This window comes from Thermobia domestica, chromosome 7, assembly GCF_964235325.1.
Source record: "Thermobia domestica chromosome 7, izTheDome1.hap1.1, whole genome shotgun sequence".
NCBI lineage: Eukaryota > Metazoa > Arthropoda > Insecta > Zygentoma > Lepismatidae > Thermobia > Thermobia domestica.
Window position 1 is genome coordinate 206,125,400 of NC_137460.1, and position 26,281 is coordinate 206,151,680.

Sequence of the window (26,281 nt, forward strand, 5' to 3'; positions counted from 1 at the left end):
TGTTCTCTTCGATTTGGACCCGTAAATCGGACTTAATGGAAAAGTTCTCTTTTTTCCTCACGCTCTGTTACAGACGCTGGTTGAAGAAACGCATTCAGTCTGTCGTGCTTCCAGCTGCAAGACAGCAGGGCCGTGCCGTAACACGTTGCTCCAAATTATCCAAAAGCATAAGTGAAGTGTGTTCGAGTGCGCTCCCCACCCCGTTAGCGAGGAACGGTTGGTCAAATATTACTGAAATTAAATTACCCTGATTTTAGTTATGTTTTAATGTATTCGTGTGTTTACGCAAATTGATGAACTGTGTACCGTTTAAAAGTTTGAGAAGAAACTTCGGAGGCCTGGCAAGAAAACTTTAACACCAATTAAAACTCAGTTTACTGAAGTGAATTTGTAAACCCTATCATCTCGTCTGATCGCATTGGCAAGAACGGCTGTGGACTCCGTGATAAACTTAAAAAGCTGCGCAGTAAGTTGTATATAACGTTAAAGCCACCTTGTTGAACGAATATATATATATATATATATATATATATATATATATACAGATGGTGATCAGAAAAATGGAAACACCTGTAGTTGGCAACACTTCAGATGTTTGGGTTGGCAGTGGTGTCGTGGCGCCCGCAGCGCTGGACCGCTGGTGGTGGTGTGTTAAGTCGGTCTACATACTACGTCAGGCGCAGTGGAACAGCAGTGTCCAGTGGCTGCAGCAGACGGAGGTAGTGTAAAATGGGAGACCTCTCAGATTTTCAAAGAGGGTAAATTGTTGGTGCGCGGTTATGTGGAGTGAGTGTGACGGCAGTGGCTACTGTGTTGGGTGTGTCGCGTGGGACAGTGTCGAAGGTGATGACGGCCTACACAACACACGGGAAAACCACATCGGGGAAGCGGAACAGTGGGCGGAAGAAAATCATGAGTGACAGGTCACGTCGGGTATTAAAGCGAATTGTCACGCAGAACCGTCGTGCCACTGCGGACCAAGTGACGGAGGAACTCAATCAGCACCTCCCCCACCCTGTTTCGACAATCACAGTCCGCCGCGAATTACATGACATGAACTTACGGGGTCGTGTTGCAGGGGCCAAACCGCTCATCAGGTACCATAACGCTTTCGCACGCCGCAAATGGTGCCGCGACCATGCAACTTGGACCGTTGAGGTCTGGAAACGTGTGATATGGTAGGATGAGTCATCCTTCACCCTATTCCCAACTACGGGCCGTGTTTATGTGTGGAGAACGCCCAAAGAAGCTTATGATCTGCAGTGTCTCCGCCCAACTGTGAAACATGGCGGCGGCTCGGTGATGCTGTGGGCCGCCATATCATGGTTTTCATTGGGGTCACACTTAGTGGACGAATCACTGCCAACGATTATGTCGCAATTTTATGAGACCACTTGCATCCTATGGTCCGGATGTTGTTCCCGGAGAATGATGCCATCTTCCAGGATGATAATGCACCCATTCACACAGCTGGTGTTGTTGCAGCGTGGTTTGAGGAATATCGGGATAAAGTTCAACACCTCCCCTGGCCCGCCCAATCCCCAGATCTCAACATAATTGAACATCTGTGGTCCGTCTTGGAAACACGACTCCGGCGACGATTTCCACCTCCATCCTCTCTCACAGAACTGGCCGATGCCCTGCACGAGGAATGGTGTAAAATTCCACTTGCTACCATTCACGACCTCTATGCCTCCATCCCACGTCGTACTATCGCCTTGGTGAAAGGGGGTCGTACAAGCTTATTTACATCTCTCGTTTACACTAATTTTGAACTAGAAATTTTCCCAATCATCCCTTCCACCGGGAAGTATACGCATGCTTTGCCAACTTTTGCCTGAGCTTGGGAACCACTCAAGCAGAAGAGTTGGTGGCAACGTAGTTGGTTGCGTCCGAACTATCCAAATACAGGAATTAATAAATGAAAATATTGATTTAACCTTTCTTATCTAACTTGAAGTTTGGCGCGAGGGATAGTTCACTACATAAGTATAATTAAAAATCATGTACATTCCGCAACCTGTTCTCGCGTCTCTGTTCAGAACCAAAAACAATCACACAAAAAAGAAATATCAGGCAAACAATTGAAACACTGAGACTTAGATATCAATCGTTCATATTTAACAGAAAGCAAAATTAATAACTTTACATGCACTGGTTTTTACACGGAAAGATCGAATACTAATATATACCTGTGCTGAAATGAACAATAAGTATTAATCATTAATATCACTAAAACAACACTTTTATCAATGACGTCAAATACACAATAACATTCGAAGTAGTACTTTAGCTGACAACTCTCTTTTTTTTTTTTTTTTTTTTTTGATGGAATTCCCTATCTAGCTAAACAACATGTAAAGAAAAAAAAATGAAAATATTTACATGATATAATTATACGCATGCGTTTTAGTTAGTTGTGACCGATTATGTTGTAAGCTTACGTTTATTATCAATTCTTTTTTTCTTTTCCTTTTTTTTTTTTTTTAATTCGAGGTTCACTATTTAATGGTGGACGAGATATCTGACGGATAAAACACAATTCCAAAGCTAGAATCACTTCTTCATTCCGTCAATAAGTTCCTGAATTAGGCAGACTTGATTTAATGCTCGCGAGACTTATTTTCCCGATTGCTCCTGTTACTTTAATTCACATTTACTTACAGTACATTGTCCTCAGAAATGGCGTGGTAACTTCGTTGTTCCTTTGGACCTGCAAAGCTCTAACGGAACAAATTGCATAAATCTTCGAGTCTTCTTGTTTAATATGGTGATCGTTACTTCCAAAAATCATTTACACACGTTAAACTTTTTTTTTTTTGTGCATATTGTTCAAATCACGATGCTTCTAAAAAAATGAAATTTCACTGACAAACTGTTTTACTGAATCGGGTCATGTCCGCACCTGTTGAATCTTCCATCCCGATTACTTAGCGTCCCTCAGGATTACACAAAGCATGTGAGTAGAGTACACTTAGGACGTAACATAGTTTCTGATTGGTCAGTCATTGAAAAGTTGTCCAATCACCACTCACTTTAGAAAATCACCGGAAGTACGAAATGATCTAGTAGCTTCTAGAACTTTCTCGAAGCTGTTCAACCGGAAGTTTCAACATCTTTGAGACAAAGAATCTCTGCTTTGCACACACACACATTCACAAGAAAAGTCAGTTTGTGGTGTCGAAGAGAAGTCATGTGCTAAACGAGTATGCACATAGTTGCCAACTACTATGTTTTATCACCAAAAGTATTTATAAATTTAATAAAATATACGCATTAATTTTTCTTGCTGTCGGTGGTCGATAGCAAATGGCGCCCACAGAGAATTGGCAATATTGTATTGACAAAATTGCCAAAGGACCCTGGGTGTTTACATGTGGTCCTTAATTTTGATGCACCCTGTATATGGTTTGATTTTACTGTTTCATGATAACGGTGAACACAATGTTTCCTTGTGGGGACGAACACGCCACTGTAACACTATGTAGGAGCAACTTGGGATAAATGTGGAACATCAGTTGTATAATTTAGGGGAACTATTTATTGTTGTCACTATTGTAGGAGCATTATTGGTGGAGCATTATTTACGAAGCACTAATAACACCATTTTGTACTATTTTATATGCCTTGCTATTATTTTGAGCAATAGGTCTTTACACCTGTATGTTCGGCCACTTTTTTTTTTCGGTCACTTTTATATAATTATGAAATGTTTTCTGTCTTTTAATGTCTTCTCATTAAAATATGCAATTTTCTATCATTTTGTTAATTTTTACTCGGTATTCTGAACTAGGGTTTCTCACCGTGTGCTTATGTTTTATGAACATTCACTACCAACAAAATATATTCACTACAACATTACGAAAACATTATTTTAATAATTATACAAGTCCCATGTGGGTGAAACTTTAAGATTATATGAAAAGAAATATTCTTTCGACCTAACGAAATTATACATGACCTTTTTTTTTTTTTTTTTTTTTTTTTTTTTTTTTTTTTTTTTTGGATACGTATCGGAAACGGATTCGGAATTCAAAAGTTAAAATGGAATCAAGAACGGAATCGAATTTGTGCATTGCTTTACAATATAGAAACTTCAATACTTAATGGCTATAGACAAGCTTTGATAAACTCCCTTTCTTTTTCGCTAAAAGTACGGATATCCTTTTCAAGCATTTCAAAAAAAATCAATACAATCCAAAATGAAAAATATTATTTATGTAATAATCTTTGTCGTTACAACTTAACATTATTAAACTTAGAAAAAAAATCTTTCACTTATTAATTTGTTGGAACAGAATTCAACAATCCTAAAGTTGTATTTCGTAATAGAGCTTATTCTCATATGTTCTATCATGTGGTTCAGTATTTGAGAGGATTTTTAAAACAAAAATTCGTTCTTAACAATGTTTAACTATTCTGTAACAATATGACGGCATCCATTAAGGCTACATAACTATTCATATTTTCTGGGTATTTAAGAAATATCATCTCTAACGCCTTTCTTATTAACACATTTTTATCGCATTCACATTTAATTGCATCGAGGGCACAACGTCAACCTCGGTAAACAACATTTTCATAAAACCATTTCGTCGCTACTACTATCAGAGTATAGCCTTGCTACTGCTATCAGAGCATAGCCTAATTTTCTATCCCAGACATACTTTATCAACGGGGTACGCACATATATTTATATCCACAATATTTCTTGAACCCATTTGCAAGCATCGTTATATATTCGCCCTATGCCTCAGATAATTTGTTACCTGTTATTATTCTCTTGCAGTTATTGACCTCTCATTCATTACAATTACCACTCGTATTTCTCGATGACCAAAACAAACTTAGAATACAAACTCATTTTATTCCCACTAAAACAAATGATTGTTGACTATGTTAACGAAAAGAAATTATTTATTTATCTATTCTTCTTCTTCTTTTTTTTTCAAATAAGTATTCTTGCTTTCAAACAAATTTACTTTAAAGTTAGCGCCAAAAGTTTGAAAATGTATCTGTGTGTCTCCGTTACCTCCCATTTTTTTTTTTTTTTTTTTTTTTAAATCGAAAGCAAAGATAATGAAGTAAAAATGTAAAAGTTCAACAAGAAAAAGAACATCTGATTCAATAGTATCTGTATAATTATTGAACTGAACTATATTTCGGGCATTACTAACTAACCTTCTTCAGTGACTTACTTACATATATTTCTTCGATATATTTACTAATAAACATCACATTTATCTAAGAAGCTATAAATATGGACCAACACATAATATGACATTGATTATTAGAACTACTATAACATATCTCGTAAAATTATCACAAAGTTTTATAAAATTGTTAACCACTAAACTAAACAAAATTTTCTTTCACAGAAAAGGTACGTTGCTTATGATTTTAGTTTTAACTATCATAAACGAAAAAATAAAAATGTGGTGAATGTGTATAAAGGCTAATTCCCTAAATAACTCAACTATTTATTACTTAATACGTGAACGATTTGTTAAAAAAAAAAACTGACCTACTTAATTGTAGTATCTTATGTATCATTACGACTAAGTTACACATAACATGAATTATATATGAACAAAATTTACTGTAGTGTGCCTTTTGTATATATATATATGTGTTTATACTTTTCCATACAATAAACCACAGTAGCTTTGAGACTATGAATGCAAACTTTGTGGAACATTACGTAAAAACCTAACATGTAGACGTAAAATGGTACATGATTAAATCCAAATCCTATATTCATCCACTAAATATACAAAGTAAATATATTCAAAAAGGGCTTACAAAGTTTGATATTAATAATAATTTTCTGTATGCAGTATATGACATTTAAATCTTATTACTATTACATATGATTCGATATATTATTCTTTATGTATCAAATGATTGAACTATTCATACATAAGCTTGCTTTGCGTAACTTAACTAATAAACTATCATACATTTGAATACTTATGTACAAGTGTGAGTGAAACGGCGATTAAGCCTGACGTGGCGCTACCCTGTGTGTCATTGGTTGACAAAACAGGTCGTAAGCCATTAATTAAACAAAAATAGAGGTTAATGATTTGATCCCGAAGATCAATGAGCGCTGGCTTACTATTTCCCATAGCTAGAGTGTGCGGGATCGCTGAACTTCCCGACGATTTACATAAATCGCTCTCGCACTAAATCCAAATCCCATCCCAGCTGAATGCTTCAAGCATTACAGCTATGTCATGATCGGGTAAATTGTTCCAACCCCAATTGGACTGTCAGTATCTAGACCTACAGAAGGTGTTTCAAGAAAATAAACATATGAAAAGGACAAGAAGAATACCCTGGGGGGGGGGGGGAAGAGTTCGATACTACAGTGCCGCATCTCAATGCCATTATCACCAATTAATTATTAATTAATTTTGGCTCGCTCCTGCCTACAAAATTAGTAGGTTTACAACACATTCTCTTAAGGAACGCTAGCCAATACTAAAGATTGTGCGGCCTTACTGGCGAATTGCACTTATCAAATCCGGGTACATAGTCATATTCGAGATTAAAGTCACAATCGAGTACATCATCCACCAATCTAACATTACAATAATCCATGACGTGAAATGACAATTTTCCAGTAAGCTGATAGAATTACAAATGCGTAAGAGAACGCTAATCGGCATCCAGCACAAACGTGTCATGCTTAATTTTTCCATTTTTTTTTTTTTTTTTTTTTTTTTTTAATGTTGAGAAATGAAAAATAAAAGGGTAATAACCTCAACGAAACAAGGAAATGAGGTCAACATGACGAGTCTGACTATGATAATCAATGGGTTGAAAATGTTCAATTAAGAACCAACAGACTCTTCTCATACAAGAAAGACCGAAAAGAACTGAAATTGGAAAATTTTCACATTCTGAACTGATCGTTACATCCGACAAATATCATTTAAAATTAGAATATCATATTCGTGATTTAATTGATTTCACTTTAAACGATCATTATTCACGTTTTTCATTTCCAACAATAGATTCATTTCAAAACTTGAAAAAGTATTTATCAAATTTCATTCAAAATCACCGACATTAATAAATTCCAGGTTGATAATAATTTTGCTTATCTAATTTCCATAATGTGTTACAACCAATTTATATTATATCTATATGCCAATTTTATAACCCAAATTTATATATTCCAGTTTTATGATCCAAATTTATTATAGGTAATCGCTACCTAATTAAAATAAACACTTTACACATCGATACCAAATTATATCGGTGATCATTGGTAGTGCAGTTTTCAAGAAACATTATTATAAATAAACGTAATATTCCGTGAAAAGCGCACTACAGGAAGAAAAGAAGAGAAAAGTTGTTTATCAAAACCCAAATGAACGCAATTTATGATCTCTTTTTCGTCAATTAAAAATAAATATCTAATAAAATGTGAAATTTTAAGCGTCAAATTAAATATCTTGTTTTTAAATAAATAGATTTAGAATGTCACAAGCCGAAATGGAATTTAGAAGTGTGTGTGTGTCTAAAGGCCAAATTCACACACTAGCTGAGGCCCAATCGGACGCTACACCGATTTCGTCACTGTAATTTTGAAAGAGAACAATAGTGACGCCTCTAAGGGTTAAATTGTATCTTAACCTCTTCATTCTTCTTAACTGGTAACCTGATTTTTAGATTATACTAAATTTCAAACTTTATTAATATGATAACGAATACTTGTTAACTTTACGTAATAATTATTCGTATGACTCAATTTGTGATCAAGTTTAACAGTTTTGACCTTATTTTGTATTATTATTATTATTTTTTTTTCAATCACATTTAATAATATTTTAGAATTTTGACACTGCAATGTATAACCAATCCAATTTTGTAAATTTACTATACTCTTACATGTATTCAATGACAAAGACAATCATCAACGAACGAACACATTTTTTTTTTTTTTCAAGACATGTTTCAAAACACAATTGTGTTTACATATTTTCGCCAACAAAGTAACGACAGAAATGTTTGCGAATAATTTTAAGTATGCATGTACTCACATTTGTGATATACGTTTTCTAAAGATCCTATGAGAGACTCTAAGAGTACCTAAGCAATCTCTAAAATTCCTATTAATGACTTTAAACAGGGTTAACAGGTTTTAAAATTCACATTTCTTAATATTATGGTAATAAAACAACACAAAATGATATAGGTGAAACTTTATTTAGACCTCTTCTCCTTTTATCCTGAAATGAACACAAATACACAAACAAATTATTTAAATTTCGTGAGTGTGGTAGCGTCCACACAAAATAGTAATGGTTGGAAAATGGGTTGTGTTTGTAAAATTTTGAATCAAAATACATTCGCGGACTAATTTCAATTGATCTTTACCTCTCTTTTTCCTTAATCATCCTTCCTGGATCCCTTTTCTTTCTCCTGGTCATCCTCAACTGGAATTAATCCTGAAATAAAATTTTATTAAGCACATATTTATTATCTCACGTACCTGTTGTAATGGTGAGAAATATGGCTGGCTGGATGGATGGCCTTCTTTATTAAGCTGTAAGAGAAATCCCTAAACATACGGATTGGTGGGGTTCCTAGCCTTTTTTTTTTTTTTTTTTTTCAACGGAGCAATTGTAATCCACTGGAAAAATTAGTCATGGTGGCTTTGTTTCCTGTCTCTTTCGGGATTCAGTTTAAAATTCGGGATAAGTTTACACTTTAGTCACACCAACCCTTTTCTTTTCCATCGATGCCGATTACACTTGTATGACTGTACTTTTCCACGCTTACGAACACTTCTCCAATTGTTTTTCCTAATTCTCGGACCCTTTTTCCTTCTTACTACAAGCTCATTGAATTTCCACGCGAGGGTACGTTTGTGTTTGCAGTGGTTGGATCTACCATGCCTAGTGGTACCTTGCACGAATAACTGACTGCGCTTGCGTTTCTTAAAATTTCTCTGAGTCGATGATTTTACAATTTGGATGTTCAGTTCGGGATGAACTCGCTTATATTTTAACTTTGATTTACGTCTAGTTCGTTTACGATTACGCTTAACTCGTTCCTGATTACGTCTACTAACGTGTTTTTCTCTTGCTCTGCATATACCATCTAGCACATGTTTGGCATTTGTTCGCTTGCATTGCACACGCATTGTGGGGTTAAGCTGACGAATATTCGAGTCACCAAAAGCGATCAGCTGTTTTGCTTTATGTATATTTGCACGATTAAGTGTTTCCTTTTCACCCGTTCGCGATGGTGGGATACTAACTTTAGAGTTAGCACGCGCGAAGAAATTAACTTTACTACACTCATAACCTATTTGTCTATTACTACTTTTACGCCTATGAACCTTGATCTTACTAATTATACGCCGAGACGTCCTTTTATTTCGAATTGACATGCTACGAAAAATCGATTGACTACTTCGTACTGCCTTGCCTTTCATTCGTGTCGGATTCTTACACTTGACTCTTTTTGCTAGTGCGCGTTTATTTTTCAATCTACTCTTATGGACAGAGTTATTTTCTTGTCTGGTTACGGGTAAGAGTACTGGCGAATTAATTACACAAGAACCACTAACTATGCAGAACACGATTCTTTTTATGGGCTTACATTTCAAACTCTTCACTTGAAGTTGTTGACCTATACCACGAAACTCAAAGTCGATGAGGACAGAATCAAATTGCAATAAAAAGACGTAACTCACACTGAAAGACAGATACGGCACTACAGAGGCATATGTAGTTGTAGAATCACGCAAAACAATTTGCTCACAACACAAATACAACATTAAATTCTCAACATCGCAGAAAAATAACAACTTAACTCTCAAGCCTTTCCTGGCGTTTCCGAGAGGGTGGATACGCGCTTCCACTACGCTACCATTCGTTTCGTACAAATCGTCGGCATCTCTCGCCGGTACTGCAACTACTTCTAAAACCGGTCTGCCTACAGATACTCGCATTGAATCGTGATTGATTACTATCTCTGTATTGCCTACTTTCTCTTGTTTTTCCTCACATATGTTTATCGTCGACTTTTCTTCAAACATTTCACGCGACTCATTAATTTTCTGTTCGGCCTCGCAAAACAATTCTTCCGCCACTACGCAAAGTTGTTTATTAGAATCGTATTCAAAAGTTTCGCAAACACTATTTCCCTGAACTACAACTTCCGGTGTAAACAAACAATTATTTTCTAATACAACATGATCTTTAAATAACTCACACTTCTCTTCCGTAACCTGAGCTTTTGCGTACACGGGAGTTTCAATTTCCAAATCATCTGTCACTTCGCATACTACACTTGGAATTACACTAACACTGGCCTGACTTACTATCAAGGTTGATGGTTCAATAACTATAGGTGTAGAAATCTGACATCGTTCCATACAGTGGTTTTCAACGAAGGTGACTTTAGCTCGCGCTTGTTCTACAGAATTTTCCATTGAATTCTTTTGGCTTTCTAAGCGTTCAAACTCGATTGACCTACTTTCACAACTATCCAACTGTTTGACACTTAACGGTGGTGACTGAATTTCAACAGGAGGCAAAATCTCATATGTTTCCTGACATGAATCGTCCACTGTGCTTACTCGCGCATACTGCGGTTCACTTTTCAACGGTGGTATTAATTCCCAACATCTTTCAAAATTCGTAAACTCAAAATCATAAAACGCATGTCTATTCCATACTTTCAGTTCACTTGCGGCTGTGGGGTGAGCCGATGATACTGACCTACATGACGGCTGCTTGCATGCATCTACTTTGGATGGATCAGCTGATTGCTTATTCGTAGTCTTTTGTTTCTTACGCCTACCGGGTTCACTTTCGAGCTCTTTCACAATTTGTTCGTGCAACGATTGATCATACCGCGAATCACCTATTTCCTGATATCGTTCTAAAAGAGACTGTAATTCTTGCAGTGTACGCCTACCTATTACTATAATTCGTCTTCGATCATCTGTTCGCACTTCCGCCGTAACGTTAAATATAAATGGCCAACTTTGTACCGTAAACGTAACTTCCTTCGGAAAATTCGTGTTCTGATTTTTACCTAATGACCCAAAACCTTTTGACAGGTGGATTCTACGCCAAGTAACATAATTATTTTCTTCACTCTTGTCTAAATGTACATCGCAAAGACTTTCATCTATGAACACTGCAAATGACCTCATTTTATTTTACTTTTTTTTTTTTTTCAAAAACAAAAACAAACTCACAACTGAACTTTGGAATGTTTCAAACGTTTGACATTAATTTCCATTTTCTAAGATTTCCCCTCAAACTAATAACCAACAGCATTTTCCTTTAGACTACCAACACTTCCAATCTGTTCTTCTTTCAAACTTTCAACATTCTCTTTCAAACTCACAATATCTTCCTTCAAACTGACAATTGTATCGTTAAACTGTTCCGACTGTTTCTCAAACAATGCTACGAGCATATTCTTTAATTCCTCAGGCTCTGACATTTTGTGCAGGTTCAATAATCAATAACTAAAGAAAGCTAATAATTTCTCTAATTCAAGCTAAAAATGCACTCTATTGGTTGCTAATGATTTCTCTAAAGGAACACAAACATAATAAAACACACAATCAACAACAGTTATTAAAAGTGAAACACATTTAGCAATGCACAAATTGGTCGCGGATATTGCTTTTGTACTTATTAATACCAGTGCAAGGTAAAAATACACAAGGTCACTGTATTGTGAATCTGTCCCGAGCTGGTTTCTGGATCAAGTAACTATATCTTCCCGGGTTAGTTTCGGCACCAATTAAATATACTATCGCCTTGGTGAAAGGGGGTCGTACAAGCTTATTTACGTCTCTCGTTTACACTAATTTTGAACTAGAAATTTTCCCAATCATCCCTTCCACCGGGAAGTATACGCATGCTTTGCCAACTTTTGCCTGAGCTTGGGAACCACTCAAGCAGAAGAGTTGGTGGCAACGTAGTTGGTTGCGTCCGAACTATCCAAATACAGGAATTAATAAATGAAAATATTGATTTAACCTTTCTTATCTAACTTGAAGTTTGGCGCGAGGGATAGTTCACTACATAAGTATAATTAAAAATCATGTACATTCCGCAACCTGTTCTCGCGTCTCTGTTCAGAACCAAAAACAATCACACAAAAAAGAAATATCAGGCAAACAATTGAAACACTGAGACTTAGATATCAATCGTTCATATTTAACAGAAAGCAAAATTAATAACTTTACATGCACTGGTTTTTACACGGAAAGATCGAATACTAATATATACCTGTGCTGAAATGAACAATAAGTATTAATCATTAATATCACTAAAACAACACTTTTATCAATGACGTCAAATACACAATAACATTCGAAGTAGTACTTTAGCTGACAACTCTCTTTTTTTTTTTTTTGATGGAATTCCCTATCTAGCTAAACAACATGTAAAGAAGAAAAAAAAAAAATGAAAATATTTACATGATATAATTATACGCATGCGTTTTAGTTAGTTGTGACCGATTATGTTGTAAGCTTACGTTTATTATCAATTCTTTTTTTCTTTTCCTTTTTTTTTTTTTTTTTTTTTTAATTCGAGGTTCACTATTTAATGGCGGACGAGATATCTGGCGGATAAAACACAATTCCAAAGCTAGAATCACTTGTTCATTCCGTCAATAAGTTCCTGAATTAGGCAGACTTGATTTAATGCTCGCGAGACTTATTTTTCCGATTGCTCCTGTTACTTTAATTCACATTTACTTACAGTACATTGTCCTCAGAAATGGCGTGGTAACTTCGTTGTTCCTTTGGACCTGCAAAGCTCTAACGGAACAAATTGCATAAATCTTCGAGTCTTCTTGTTTAATATGGTGATCGTTACTTCCAAAAATCATTTACACACGTTAAACTTTTTTTTTGTGCATATTGTTCAAATCACGATGCTTCTAAAAAAATGAAATTTCACTGACAAACTGTTTTACTGAATCGGGTCATGTCCGCACCTGTTGAATCTTCCATCCCGATTACTTAGCGTCCCTCAGGATTACACAAAGCATGTGAGTAGAGTACACTTAGGACGTAACATAGTTTCTGATTGGTCAGTCATTGAAAAGTTGTCCAATCACCACTCACTTTAGAAAATCACCGGAAGTACGAAATGATCTAGTAGCTTCTAGAACTTTCTCGAAGCTGTTCAACCGGAAGTTTCAACATCTTTGAGACAAAGAATCTCTGCTTTGCACACACACACATTCACAAGAAAAGTCAGTTTGTGGTGTCGAAGAGAAGTCATGTGCTAAACGAGTATGCACATAGTTGCCAACTACTATGTTTTATCACCAAAAGTATTTATAAATTTAATAAAATATACGCATTAATTTTTCTTGCTGTCGGTGGTCGATAGCAGGCGCATCAAGGCTGTTTTGAAGGCGAAAGTTGGCCCGACACCTTATTAATCTGGTAAATTGCAATTTCGTTCAGATGTTTGCATTTTTTTGATCACCATCTGTATATTATATCGTGCAGGTAAAAAACATTAAATACGAGTGTCATATTCATTTTGGTAGTAAGTGAATGGCATTTCTATTCAATTATATTTTGCGCAAATTTCCAAAGTTTTAGTTTAATGCATGTATAGCATTTAATTACAAGTCAAAATTTACTTAATTGAAGTAATTAAATTTCTCAATATGTAATGTTATATTGTTTCTTTGCTAAGTATTCGTGTTAACACTAAATTAACTGCGCATGCAACAAAAAAACCTCCAACCCTGCAGGTGGAAATTCGTTGTGAGCGTGGTGAAATAACTTTTCACGTAGCAGCAGAAAAAAATAACAGGAAAATAAAAAAAGTAAAGTAAATAGCATACTTGAGTCAGGTAAAAATCAAGTCGCAATGAAACACTCAATTTCATCCAAATGGCGACCTGACAGAACCAAAATCATAGAAATCTTTGGATAATTGTTTTTCAATCGCTATTTGAGTGTTCATACATGATCAGTAAAGTTCAAAGGCCTAAAATTAAAACTCGTAAAAAGAGAGAAAAAACAAAAAAAGTAACATACTCGAGTCAGGTAAAAAATCAAGCCTCAACAAAACACTCAGTTTCAACATGTGTTAAAGAATTTAGAAGAAAGGAACGACAGTTGGGCTACAGCTAAAGTGACACAATTTCCTCCCTCACTAATCACCCCCTTTGACCTCAAGAGCTAAGACAACTGCTTTCAACAAGAATATTTCCGAGTGAAGAAAGAGAAGATAGGTTTTCGAAAGACCCGTACGTTCTATTACTCAAACTTGTGGTATAGCCAGCGGTGTGCAAGAGTATATCCCAAACAAAGAGAAATTCTTACCGTAATCTTGTGAAAAACACCAATCGAGTGAAAATATGTTTATTTACAATTTTCTCTCAGTTAGTTTCTTTCACAAGATTACGGTTGCCTTTGTTTTCATTTCCTATGCATAATAAGGAGTTCAGAGCCCAAAAACTGCAAAGATTCAAACACGGTAAAAATAATTGTTGACCCATTGAAAATATACTTGGGGACAGGAACCAAAGGGTTGTATTAACAACTTAAAATAAATGCATGTGCGTTGAAAATAACATTCATGTTTCCATTCTTGAGGATGTATGTTGATTTTTTCACCGTTCCTGAATATGCAATAAAATGTATAAAATAAAAGGCCTTTATTAAAGTATATGATTGTTTTCATAATTTAGTGACGATTATTTACCAAGAAATATCTTCATACACTACTAAAGTGACATACAAACAAAGAGGCATTCGTTTTGTAGGTATTTTGAAGTTTAACGCCTCATTTCAGCAGTGAGGTTATAGCCTATATTAGACGTAATCTACAGCTTAAAGTAGGGTCTGAACAACTCTAATGCGTGCTCTACCATCGGGAATCGAACCAGGAACTCTGCCGCAGGTACGCGCACTAGCCACGACAGCAGCAGGAGAGCCGGTATACAAGTTGGAGTTTTATATTTTGTAAATAATAAGGTGGTATCTGCATATCTCTTACCAATGACTTCAATAATTTCAAGTTTTAATCTCTGGATGCTGTTATAAGATACAACAGAACAGTAAACAGCTGTTCAACTAGGAAATAGTTAAGAGGAAGGTGCGAACTTCATCCTGAAATTTCGTTTCCTAAATATAATGAAATGGTAGGAGTAAAAAATATATATGAACGTTATATACCGTAGTGAGAGTGGCATTGACTGCTCCGCTCTCAAACTCTGGTATGGTTCTGATCCGATCTTTAATAGTAAGTCTTGTGCTTAAAACTTGCTCCATTCGGACGAAAGTTACAAATGAATTTCCGATTTGAGATCGACTTACATTCAATACACTGTCTACAATTTGAAATCGACTTAGTTGTCAATACACTTGAATAAAAGAAAAAAAAATGATTTAATACAACCATACGAACAGTGAGTATGAGTGAATATTTAGTAAGTACACGGTTGGGGAAGGGTCAGCGTTAGCTTCTTAATTCTGGGGATATCGGATGAGTTAAAAAAATATATGATTACTAGACTTCGGAATTTTAGGCACCAAAAAGTTTAATTTTAGGCGCCTAAAATAGGTACTAAAAATAGGAAAATAGGCGCTAAAAATTAAAAATAGGCTCTAAAAATAATAGTATAAATTATTACATACCCCTTTTTATTAACATCTTTTGTTTTCAGTGAATCAGGTGATTCATTCAGTACACAACTTGCTCATTCGTAATTTTGGAAACAGTAAATTACCAACAGTTTCTCAAAGTTTTCGACTGTCAATCTCTCTCTTTTGTCTGTAAGGATCATCTTTGCTGCCGAAAACGATCTTTCCACTGAGACAGATGTTACAGGAGCATACTTAAATTTCGATACATTTTTCATTTCCACTTCGTCGGGGATGGTTTCATCCTCTCCCATCAAAACTTTCCCTATACGAGCCAACACAAGAAATCCCTCATTCTTCTTCACTACACTTTCCCACTTACACTGCACTTTTTCCCCAACTTTCCCCGTAGCACTTTGGATTTTCTTTTCGGCTTCGTTAACTACTGACACCTGTTCACTAAGTGGCTTTCCCGTAGCTTCCAACTTAGTGATCGTCGTAGGTAAGAATGAAAAATTTGACTTGATATATACAAGATCTCTTTTGAGAATGGGATCTTTGAAAAGTTCCTTCAAAACTGAAACACTTGCAATGTTTTCCACACCAGGAAGTTCGCCAACAACACCAGCAATAGCGTCCAAGTTCTCTGCGTAATACAAAGCTGCTTCAAGCCATGTTCCCCAGCGCGTTAGGACAGGTTGTGGAGGAAGAGAAATGCCAGGCAGTTTTTCTTTAAAGACAGCGATTCTCGATGGGGCTTTGCAAAAAGTTTTTTTCATGTTAGAAATGAGGGCATTGACTTGAGGAAATTCGTTCCTGATTGTTTCAGAAATTCTATGAAAAGCATGTGCTACACAGGTAACATGGATGAGGTTGGGGTAGAAAGGTTTTAGGTTCTTAAACGCAGCAATCATGTAAGAAGCTGCATCTGTGCAAAGAAGAAGAATTTTAGAATCATCCACACCACTAGGATACAGAAGTTGCAAACTTTTGTTCACGGTGTAAGCAATTGTCTGGGCACTCACTTTCTTAATTTCCTTGCTACTTAACAAGTGAGGAGTTGAAGGTCCATCTTCATCAAGTTTTCCTACAACAACATTCACTATGTATCTATTGCATGCATCAGTAGTCTCATCGACGCCTACCCAAATGCTGGAATCGCCAATATCCTTTCTGATTGTATCAAGTGTATTGTTGTATTCAGAATCCAAACACGTTTTCCTGAGTGTTGACTCACACGGTATCGATTGCTGGCACCACTTCTGTAAAAACTGTCGGAATGTTTCATTTTGAAGTGTGTTCCATGGGATGTTGGCAGCGACAAGGGCTCTAGCAAGATCCGCATTAAATGTGTTCGCAGTTCCAGATTCAGATCCAGATCCAGAAGGCTGAGTTAACTGTGTCTGTTTCTGTTGTTTCTTCGCTTTAGATTTGGCAAGATGTCCAGCACCATCAATGTGTTGCTTTAAGTGGCACTTCTTTTCCTGAGAAACCTTAAAAAAAAAAAAAAAAAAAAAAAAACGCTTAGAAATATATTTTCAAATGCTTCTTACAAAACTAGTGAAGATGGTGGCGTTTTAACTTTAATTTCGGTTTCAAATTCTCTAATTTTCTTCGTGTACATTGCGACTAGTATTTTCAAACGGGTCAGTTCGGGTCAGCTTATTGTTGGACACCCTCAGTAACGGGTCGGGTCAGGTCAGCCTAACTCGGGTCACGAGTCTGGTATCGTTAGACCAACTCAGTTCACCAGTCGGGTCGGGTCAAACTATCTCGGGTGACCCGACTCGACCGGTGAACTGAGTTGGTCTAACGCTACCCGACCCGTGACCCGAGTTAGGCTGACCTGACCCGACCCGTTACTCGAGGGTGTCCAACCAAAAGTCGACCCGAACTGACCCGATTGAGAGCACTAATTGCGACAACTACCATCACTGTTTGCTTGCCTTTCTGGTCGTAATGTGCTTTTTTTTTTTTTTTTTAATCGGTGAACGTTACATTATTGATTTAAAGTTGACAAAAAGGCAAACTTGTTGGTCTACCTCGTTAAAGACCAATATACCCCAGTCCCATTTCGAATCAGAACAGATCAAATAAAAGACTAATCGATGAGCATTTTACTTCAGAATAATCCCCAATTTACAGACAGAAGCAATAAAATTGTATATCAATATCTGAGAAATAATATTTAATTTTAAGCACTGTAACTAATTTAATTTTAAGCACTATATTTTATTTAATTTCGAATGCTGACACACTCCAACTTGGCAAAAATTAAAACATAATTTGGCAATATTTTGTTTGAGATTTGGATGCCAAAATAATTGCATGAAAAATTTCAAAATATCGTCCCTTTAAAATTTTCTTTAAAACTGTAATTTACAAAATTTTTAACTGATTTGAACCAAATTTTCCCCAAAATATGATTAAAATGTTTCAGTGTGAAAATCAGTGACCTGTCAAAAATTTAAAATAAGGGCCGTTTTAAAATTTCAAAAATTCAAAATTTTTGCAACTATCAACTGACAGAAACCAAAGTTAGAACGAAAATAAAGTATTAGCAATGCCTTAGTTGAGCGTGAACATCAGCATGATACAATAAATAAAATTGGCGTTTTTTAATTTTTTTTTTTTTGGAAATTAGTTGTCTCTTGCGGCCCTGCGACAAAAGGTGTATGGATATTCTTCATCAGGAGAGAGAGAGAGAGAGAGCAATCGATTAGAATTCCTTTTTTTTTTTTTTTTGGCTTTGGGGAGAGAACATCAGAGACAAATTCTTCCTTTCTTAAGATCTGTCCTAAAATAAAATTATCCGCAATTGTAATTCTTGTTAGACGAGTGTCAGACTGTTCTTTTCTTGCCCCTGTGTGGAATTTATTTGTCTGTAACTATGGATGGAAATCAATAGCATCTTAAGACAATAGACAGTAGCACCTCGAGCAAAATTGATAAATAAAAAAACAAAGAGACAAACAAGTTTCTGCTTCGTAAAACAAGTTCTGAGACAATCTATGAACCTCAAACGCCGTTATTTAACTATTAACAGATCTTTTCTTTCTTTTTCGAGAAAAATAACAAAAAAAAAAAAAAAAAAAAAAAATGGCCTTTAAACATTTTTCCTATCTTTTATGCTTTTCAAGATATTGACATTTCTAGTTTTTCTTTCAAACTGAAATCCTCGTTTTTAGATATTTTCGGGATGAAAGGATATATCCAGTTTCCTTAACTTTTTAAAGATAATCAATATTGGCATTGCACATTTCTTCTTTCAAACTTTTGGAACTGTTGGCATTTAAAAAAAATTGAATCCCGCCTTTCTTAACTTCTTTCGTATTTTTTTTTTTTCTTTTGAAAAACGAGATAGCAAAAATATGTTTTCTTAAGCTCCTGAAACTGTCGAGTAATTGCTGGCATTAAACATTTTTCTCCGAAAAGAGGACCCCTTTTGGAGTTACTGACACAATATGTCAACTTTAACTTACATTGTTTTTAACCTTTACCGCTTTTTTTCGGGGGGGGGGGGGAGTCCTTCGGAAAGAACCGAGAATGCCATGTCCGCTTTTCTCAAGATCCCCGAGAATCCCTAAAACTGTTGAATGTGTAAGTCTAGACACTTTCTTCCATTAGCACTTTCAAAACCATCGTTCATATATTTCATTTAAGCAGGCTGCTAGAAGTCTTTACATTTTAAAGATTTTCCTGTGTTACAGGATTATTTTTATGTTTTTTCTTAACTGATCTAAATTCCATGTAAATTAGATTTTCACGAGTTCAGCAGCTCAGTAACGTTGTCTCTTAAAATAGTTAACCTCCCATTGATAAAGGTTTTACTTTAGCTAGCTATACAGAAACAAGGAGGGGGGGGGGGTGTACAATTGATTTAATTAAATTTATAAATTCTGTAAATAAAAATAGCTTTTCTTACCTGCTTGCTGCACAATGGACAAAAGATTATTCTTCCATCGTATGTTAGATCTGGAAATTCTTGCAACCACTGGCGAATCAAGGTACTTTTTGAAGACTTCTCCTTTGGCATTGTTGCGTATGATACAAAACTTCTTTTTAAGAATCCTCAAGATCTGTGACTGGGCTGTAAGCCGTTGAGTCCAATTGTTCATGCGTTGTAGAGACGATGTATCGTTCTTGAACTACGTGTTTAAGATAAATCACTGCACTGACCCGAAAATGATACATGGATGGATACTCCAGTCAACTGAACCGCGTCACTTCATGAATCGTTTCTGTTCGTGGACTTTGGTTTTTCCCAAATATTGAAAGCGAAGACCCGAAGAGATTCTTGCTTCAATAGAGCTGTGTGTTGATTTGTGAATGTGTGTGTGTAAACTATTGTCCAAATTCCAGAGAGCTGAACGGATCACAGAAGAGCTGAAGTGAGCCGCTACAGAAGAGAAAAGGTGGAATAGTTCCAAGAATGCAGAACGGCAGGGAGGGGAATATTGGTTACTGCGATATGCACTTAGCAATAGCTTTGGTTTTGCCCCTGGGGAAAGAGAGACAGACAGAAAGAGATAGAGATCTTTCAGTACAGTGTCTGCTGGATGCAAAGGGATGGTTTGTCTTTGTCTTTCACAAATGGGCTTGACCTTGAGCAGAAATAGCTCAACTTTTAGAAACAATTTTTTACATACAACCACCCTCTGCGTTTCACTTCTTCATACGAGTTAGACTAAAATTAGCCTCGACAAACACACTCACTCTGCCTTCAGATTTGTCAATTAAATTTCACTCAACACTAAAAAAAAAAGTTTATTTAAAAAATACAGGAATTTTGTATTTTTTGCAGTTTTAGGCATTTTTAGGCCAAAACGGCCAAAATAGGCGCTAAACTCCATTTTAGGCATTTTTAGGGCACTTATAAAGTGTTTTAATAGGCTTAATTCCTCATGATTCGTAAAGATCCGAAGTATTTTTTACTTCCTATAAAGGGAACAAAATAGGCATTTGCCTTAAAATCCGAAGTCTAATGATTACAGAAAAAAAAATGCTATTTCGCTTTCCCGCACCAAGATATTTTCAGAGCCATTCCATGTACAATTGTGAGAAGCTGTGTTGACGCAATAGATGATTATAGCCTTGATTAAATATTCTTGTCTTAGTTTCTTTACATACATTTGTCAAAAATCTGGGGGAACGCGACCACCCCGACGCCCTCATTAACGACGTCTGTGGTTGGGTAGGTTCGATACACGTCACTGGAGTTTTCCTCACCCCACTAAGTTAATACCGAGATGGTGCCTCAAACATTGGCTTTGGCTGCCTCCTTTGATATCTCATTTTGCTTCATAAAATTAAACAATCACATGAGACGACATTACATTATGTCGTCATTATTATGGTAACAAAGAAACAAATATCAGCTAAGATTAATATGTGTACCTTCTCTAAACCAATTAGGCTGGCAGTTAGCGTTTTTGCTTTGTAATCGGGAGATTCAGGGTTCCAATCTGGCGGGCGGCCATCCAGACTGAGAAATTGTCAGGGTTTTTCTCAGCTTTACCAAGCAAATGCCGGGATGGTACCTTAATCTACAGACTCTGGCAGTCTTCTGCTTTCTTGCGGATCTCTCCAGTGTAAAATGGCCTGAGGTTTTATCTGGTATCTTAGTAATAAATAAGTATTAAAAAAAAATCCTGAAAAAGACAAAATGTGTACCATTATCAATGTGTAACTAGTAAAATTTATGATAACAGAGAAAGTAGATTTTTTTTAGAGAGATAAAGTTTACATTGCATCTTTTATTAACCCGCTCTATATATTCCGAAAATAAAATAGCACAGCAGTTCCCTCCTAAAATAATACAGTGAGGGACAGAACTGTGAACGAGGTAAAGTAGGAAATATGTCAATTCAGAGGGTCTTGCAACTGCTAGATTTGATCTTGAACTCAGAAGAGAACTGGATTGGTTTGGCTGGATCGAGATTGGTTCTGTGGAAGGCGATATGCGAACTGATTCTCGAAAGGGCATTCAAATGGAAAATGGTAAATGTCAAAAACAACTTTGTGCGTGTTTTCCGTATAAAAGAATGCGAAACATGAGTATCTGTCTTTCGTCCTTCCTCTGTAATCCATTTCTGACTGTGTGCTCCCCCCTCAGCCCGCGATTGTTCTCTTCTCATCTCTCAAACGCCAAGAACATAACTTGTTTCCCATCGTTTCGCAGGAAGCGAAAATTAAGAAAGAATAGAGGGAGGGGAGGATGTTAGAGGTTTGCGAACGAGAAATATAGACTTCTCTTTCTGTCTTCCTCATACACGCACAAATATATATAAAAAATACAGAAAACGATATGTGTGTGTGTGTGTGTGTGACCTGTGTGTATTTATGATTGAACAGCCCGAGGAAGCACGACTACTTCCGAGACGAAACGATGTGCGAAAATGCAGTTGCAATGAGAATGAGATTGAGATGGGTGACAGAAGTAAGCAAACTATAGAAGTTAATCAGGAATGAAATGATCGAAAGGCTTCGTTCTTTCTAACCAATCTTTCAGACGAATGGAATGAAAAGAATCGAATCCGAGAAAAGAACGAAATTTCCCATCATTAAAATTGATGCTGTTGGAGATCCTGTGGCGTCTTTTATACCCTGTTCGTGGGTGGTGGTGGCGCTAGTGTTCCTCTTCGGTCACGTGTCCCATCGGTGATATCTTCTGCTTGCTTGTAGTAGTAAAGAAGAATGTGGCTTTGTTTACAAATATAAGGCAGGTGTAGAATATATCAACAAGAAGTGAAAACGCAATATGTTGTATTTTCTTTGAATAATAAATTACATCGTTGGATTGCAGTGTTAATAGTGTGACAAATCAGTTCCTCTAATTTTTTTTAAAAAAGTATCCTATAACAAAATCGTATAAAAACAATTTTAAAATGACAAAGACTATAATTTCTTTTATTTATTTGAAAAACAAAAACAATCGTTTTATGGGAAAAATAAAAACGTGTAAGATCTGGTAACCTTCTCCGAGACCAACGTATAATATCAACTATATACATAGCTTTCTCATTAGTTGCACGAATATCTTTTAAAACATATTCTCCAGAAGTAGTTTCTTTTTTTTTTTTTTAACAATAATTAGTAGTGTTTATTTGTTTTATCAGTCACCTAAACGGAGTTATTGCTCCTTTAACAATAGACATTACAATAAATGAAGTTGAAATATACACCAGTACATAATACCTAAAATTTGACACACAATAATGCAAGGTAATTTGAGAATATAGTCACTAGCAAAAGTAGAGTAAACTGGAAAATGAAAAAGAAAGATACAAAGAAAAAATAATACTACCACAAAAGAGCAAATAGCAAAACAAAATTCAAAATCCGTAAAGTACGTTTCTGTGTCATTTATTTTGAATATATGTTTTAATTGTGATAAGAACACGCTACATGACATCAAATTTTTAATATTTCTATTTAAAGTGTTAAAAATTTCTTGTAATTTTTACGCTACATGACATCAAATTTTTTACTATTTCTATTTAAAGTGTTAAAATTTCTTGTAATTTTTACAACAGTTGACTTTCGATGTTTGCTATTGTTTTCGAGTCTTTTAGAATAGAATAATTGTCTAGTTTGTAAATTATTTTTCCTACTGTTAAAGTATATTGTTGTAAACATTCTTCATTTTCAAAGTAGTATCCCATTTACTACTTTGTATAGAAACACGTGGTTTGTAATTTACCTTCTGACAAAGTACGAAATTTAAATACTTTAATTAGGCTTACCAGGATGGCAAAACATAATACGTCACTTTTTGGTCGTTTTGTGATCTTTCACTCCTGTAATTTGGTCACACTTAGATTTATACACCAACTAAAATTGATAATGGATTAATTAAAAATTAACTATTTGGCAGTATACGAGAGGATGCTGAGAAGTTATCCACATACTCCCCCTTCAGTTCAATGCTTTTTTTTTTTTTTTTTTTTTTTTTTGTTCTGCAGAGTTCGCTTAATTCCTAAAAATAAATCGGTTCGGTGTCAAACTATGCATTTGCAACTGCAACTCAGGAATTTTGCCGAATTTTGGTACGTTTTATAATAGGTAGTAGTCAGATATATATAGCATTAATAATCTACTATAGTAAAATACTAATTAAAAATTTTAATTATGTCGGTGGATAGTCTGGCCTCCCGTCTCCCCACAATAATCTGAAATAATCTACTGCTACATACTAGGATAACATTAAAAGCCAAACAAAGCAAAGCTTACCTTTATTTTTTGTATATCAGTTGCAGTCTTCTATTTTTGGCTGTAGAAAACTCCTCTATCACACGCTTATTGAAGTCCGGAATGGCGTTTACCATGTTCTTCTCTATTGATAGCATGACCAGTGCGGTCAACCTCTCGTTATTCATGGAGTTCCGCAAGAATGTTTTTATTCTGTTGAGGATAGAGAAGAATCGTTCGGTTTCCACAGTCGTCATTGGAATCGTCACTATTATTTCTATCACTAGCACACACTCGGAGAATGTTCGCAACATATTGTCATAGAAAAATTGTAGAAGGGGCGTTGCACCGGAGGCACAACGTATATCTTCACGACTGTATAATACTTCCAATTCAGTTCGCAATTTCGGACCATTTATTCTAGGATAGACTTTCAAAATTGTTTGAAAGTCGCTCTCGGGGAAATCATTTAAGTACTGGGGAAATTTGTCAGTCAAGAATAGCTTAGAGGTACACAAATGATCGGAAAACTGGAATCTATGAATAATGCTGCTTGTAATTATATCGCAAACTTCCAGAGCTGCCAATCTATTGCTGTTAGTATTAGTATGTTGAACGCATTGTCGTTTCTTCAGTGGCTCATTACCGTCATTTACGTCATTGCTGTTATTTTCGTACTGTTTTCGAACACTACTTATGGCACTAACGAAATGTTTGACAGATCCACTGATTTTAACAGCATCTGTGTCTTTCTTCTGAATGCAATCAAAGAAAATAGCGACGTGCGGCATGATTTTGTGATAAAACGTTAACCAATAAAGGAACTGGGGATCCTGCAATGTTCGTACAAACCCCGTTGCTTCAGCATAGGATTTTCTGTCATTCGTTTCGGTGTTTCTTATATGTTCAAAACATTTAAGCAAATTATCTTTTTACCAAAAACAGTATCAACTGTACGGTGCTGAAAATACCATCTTGTCGGCGGTACACTACCTATCGTCTTTTGAGCATATTCTATTAGATAATTCATTCTTTTCAGAGACCTGGAAAAGAATGTCTCTATGCCTTGCAAATCTTGAAAAAATATTCTACTATGAGAGCAAGACAATGTCGCGCTTTAAAGAATAAGATTTCCTTGATGCGCGTAACAATGAATGAAGTTTGCTTGCGGATACTTATTCTTCAAGCACTGCACCCCACCCTTCTGTCCACTCATAACGGAAGCTCCATTATATGTTTGACATATTAGCTTCTCAGGAGATTTTCCTATTCGCATTTCACTTAACTGACCTAAAATCGTTGCTGCTAAGCCGCCAGCAGTTCTGTCGAAAATTTCAAAATAACCCCAAAACCTTTCAGATACCTTCCCCTCAATTTGATATCTCAAAATTAATGACAGCTGAGTTTTACAAGAATTATCTGTTGTTTCGTCAGCCTGGAGGGATAGAAAGTCAACCTCGGAGATTTCAGATACAATGTACTTTCTACAAACTAATGAAATCGCATCCAGAAATTCATTCTGAATAGTCTTTGATGTACCTTTAAAGGTACTTGAACTTTCTAAACGATCTTTCAAAACATTGTCAAGGGCTGCAGTATAATCAATGAGTCCTTGAAAAACACCTTGGCTATTTGAGTTCTCTGTTTCACCATGTCTACGCAAAGCCAATTCAAATTCCCCACAAAATTTAATTGCATCAATAATGCGTGACAAAATATATCTATTTTTACTAATAAGTTCGTTATGTCTGCGTACAGACACCCTGTAATCATCATCAAGCTGTACCCTGATATCCGTTTTCCCCAACACAGCGAAACTCATTTCGTTATCCAAATGACATTTTGACAAGCTATGTTTTTTTGCTTTTTTTTTTTTTTTTTTCAGGCAAATGTTTCAAGTCCCGTACACCAATATTAGTCCACATATCTTCTCTACCGAACAAAATGCACGGAAAGCAAAAGAGCGCATTAGCTACAGGACACCCACACATCCATTCCCACTTTTCGTACACGCTTTTACTGAAACGTCTATTGTACGTTCTATTTTTGTCTTTGAACACTTGGTTTATGGATAGCTCTGGTCTTGGTGGGCCTATTTTTTTTGCTAAAAGACGATCTTGATAATCTAGGTTTTTAGTTTGTAAGTATCTTACCTGATTCATCTCACATGAATTATGACACTGCACAAAATAAGCACACTGCACTGACACTGACTAGGCCGGAATAAGCGCTAATAAGACCATAGTTTAAAAAAAAAAAAAAAAAAAAAAAAAAAAAAAAAAAAGCCCGCTCGCCAGTCTCCACGCTGTCTATTTCATTGTTAAGGGGGTGGCAGTTTCATTCGGTTGGGTGCAAACTATCGCGAACACGTTTTCAAGGCAGGTTAAGGGTTGCCATATTATGAACAATTGTTAAGATTGGGGGGGGGGGGAGAAAAGAAACTACACCAACAGTAAAGGACTACTAAATTTCTAGCAGAAAACAAGA

General features: G+C 35.9%; 1 protein-coding gene across 1 annotated transcript; it reads right to left on the reverse strand.

The window, feature by feature from the left end:
• Positions 1-24,911: 24,911 nt before the first annotated feature.
• Positions 24,912-25,616, reverse strand: LOC145689476 (zinc finger MYM-type protein 1-like). Its single transcript, XM_081763646.1, has one exon. It carries the CDS (start codon positions 25,614-25,616, stop codon positions 24,912-24,914), a length of 705 nt encoding a protein of 234 aa, XP_081619772.1.
• Positions 25,617-26,281: the final 665 nt, after the last annotated feature.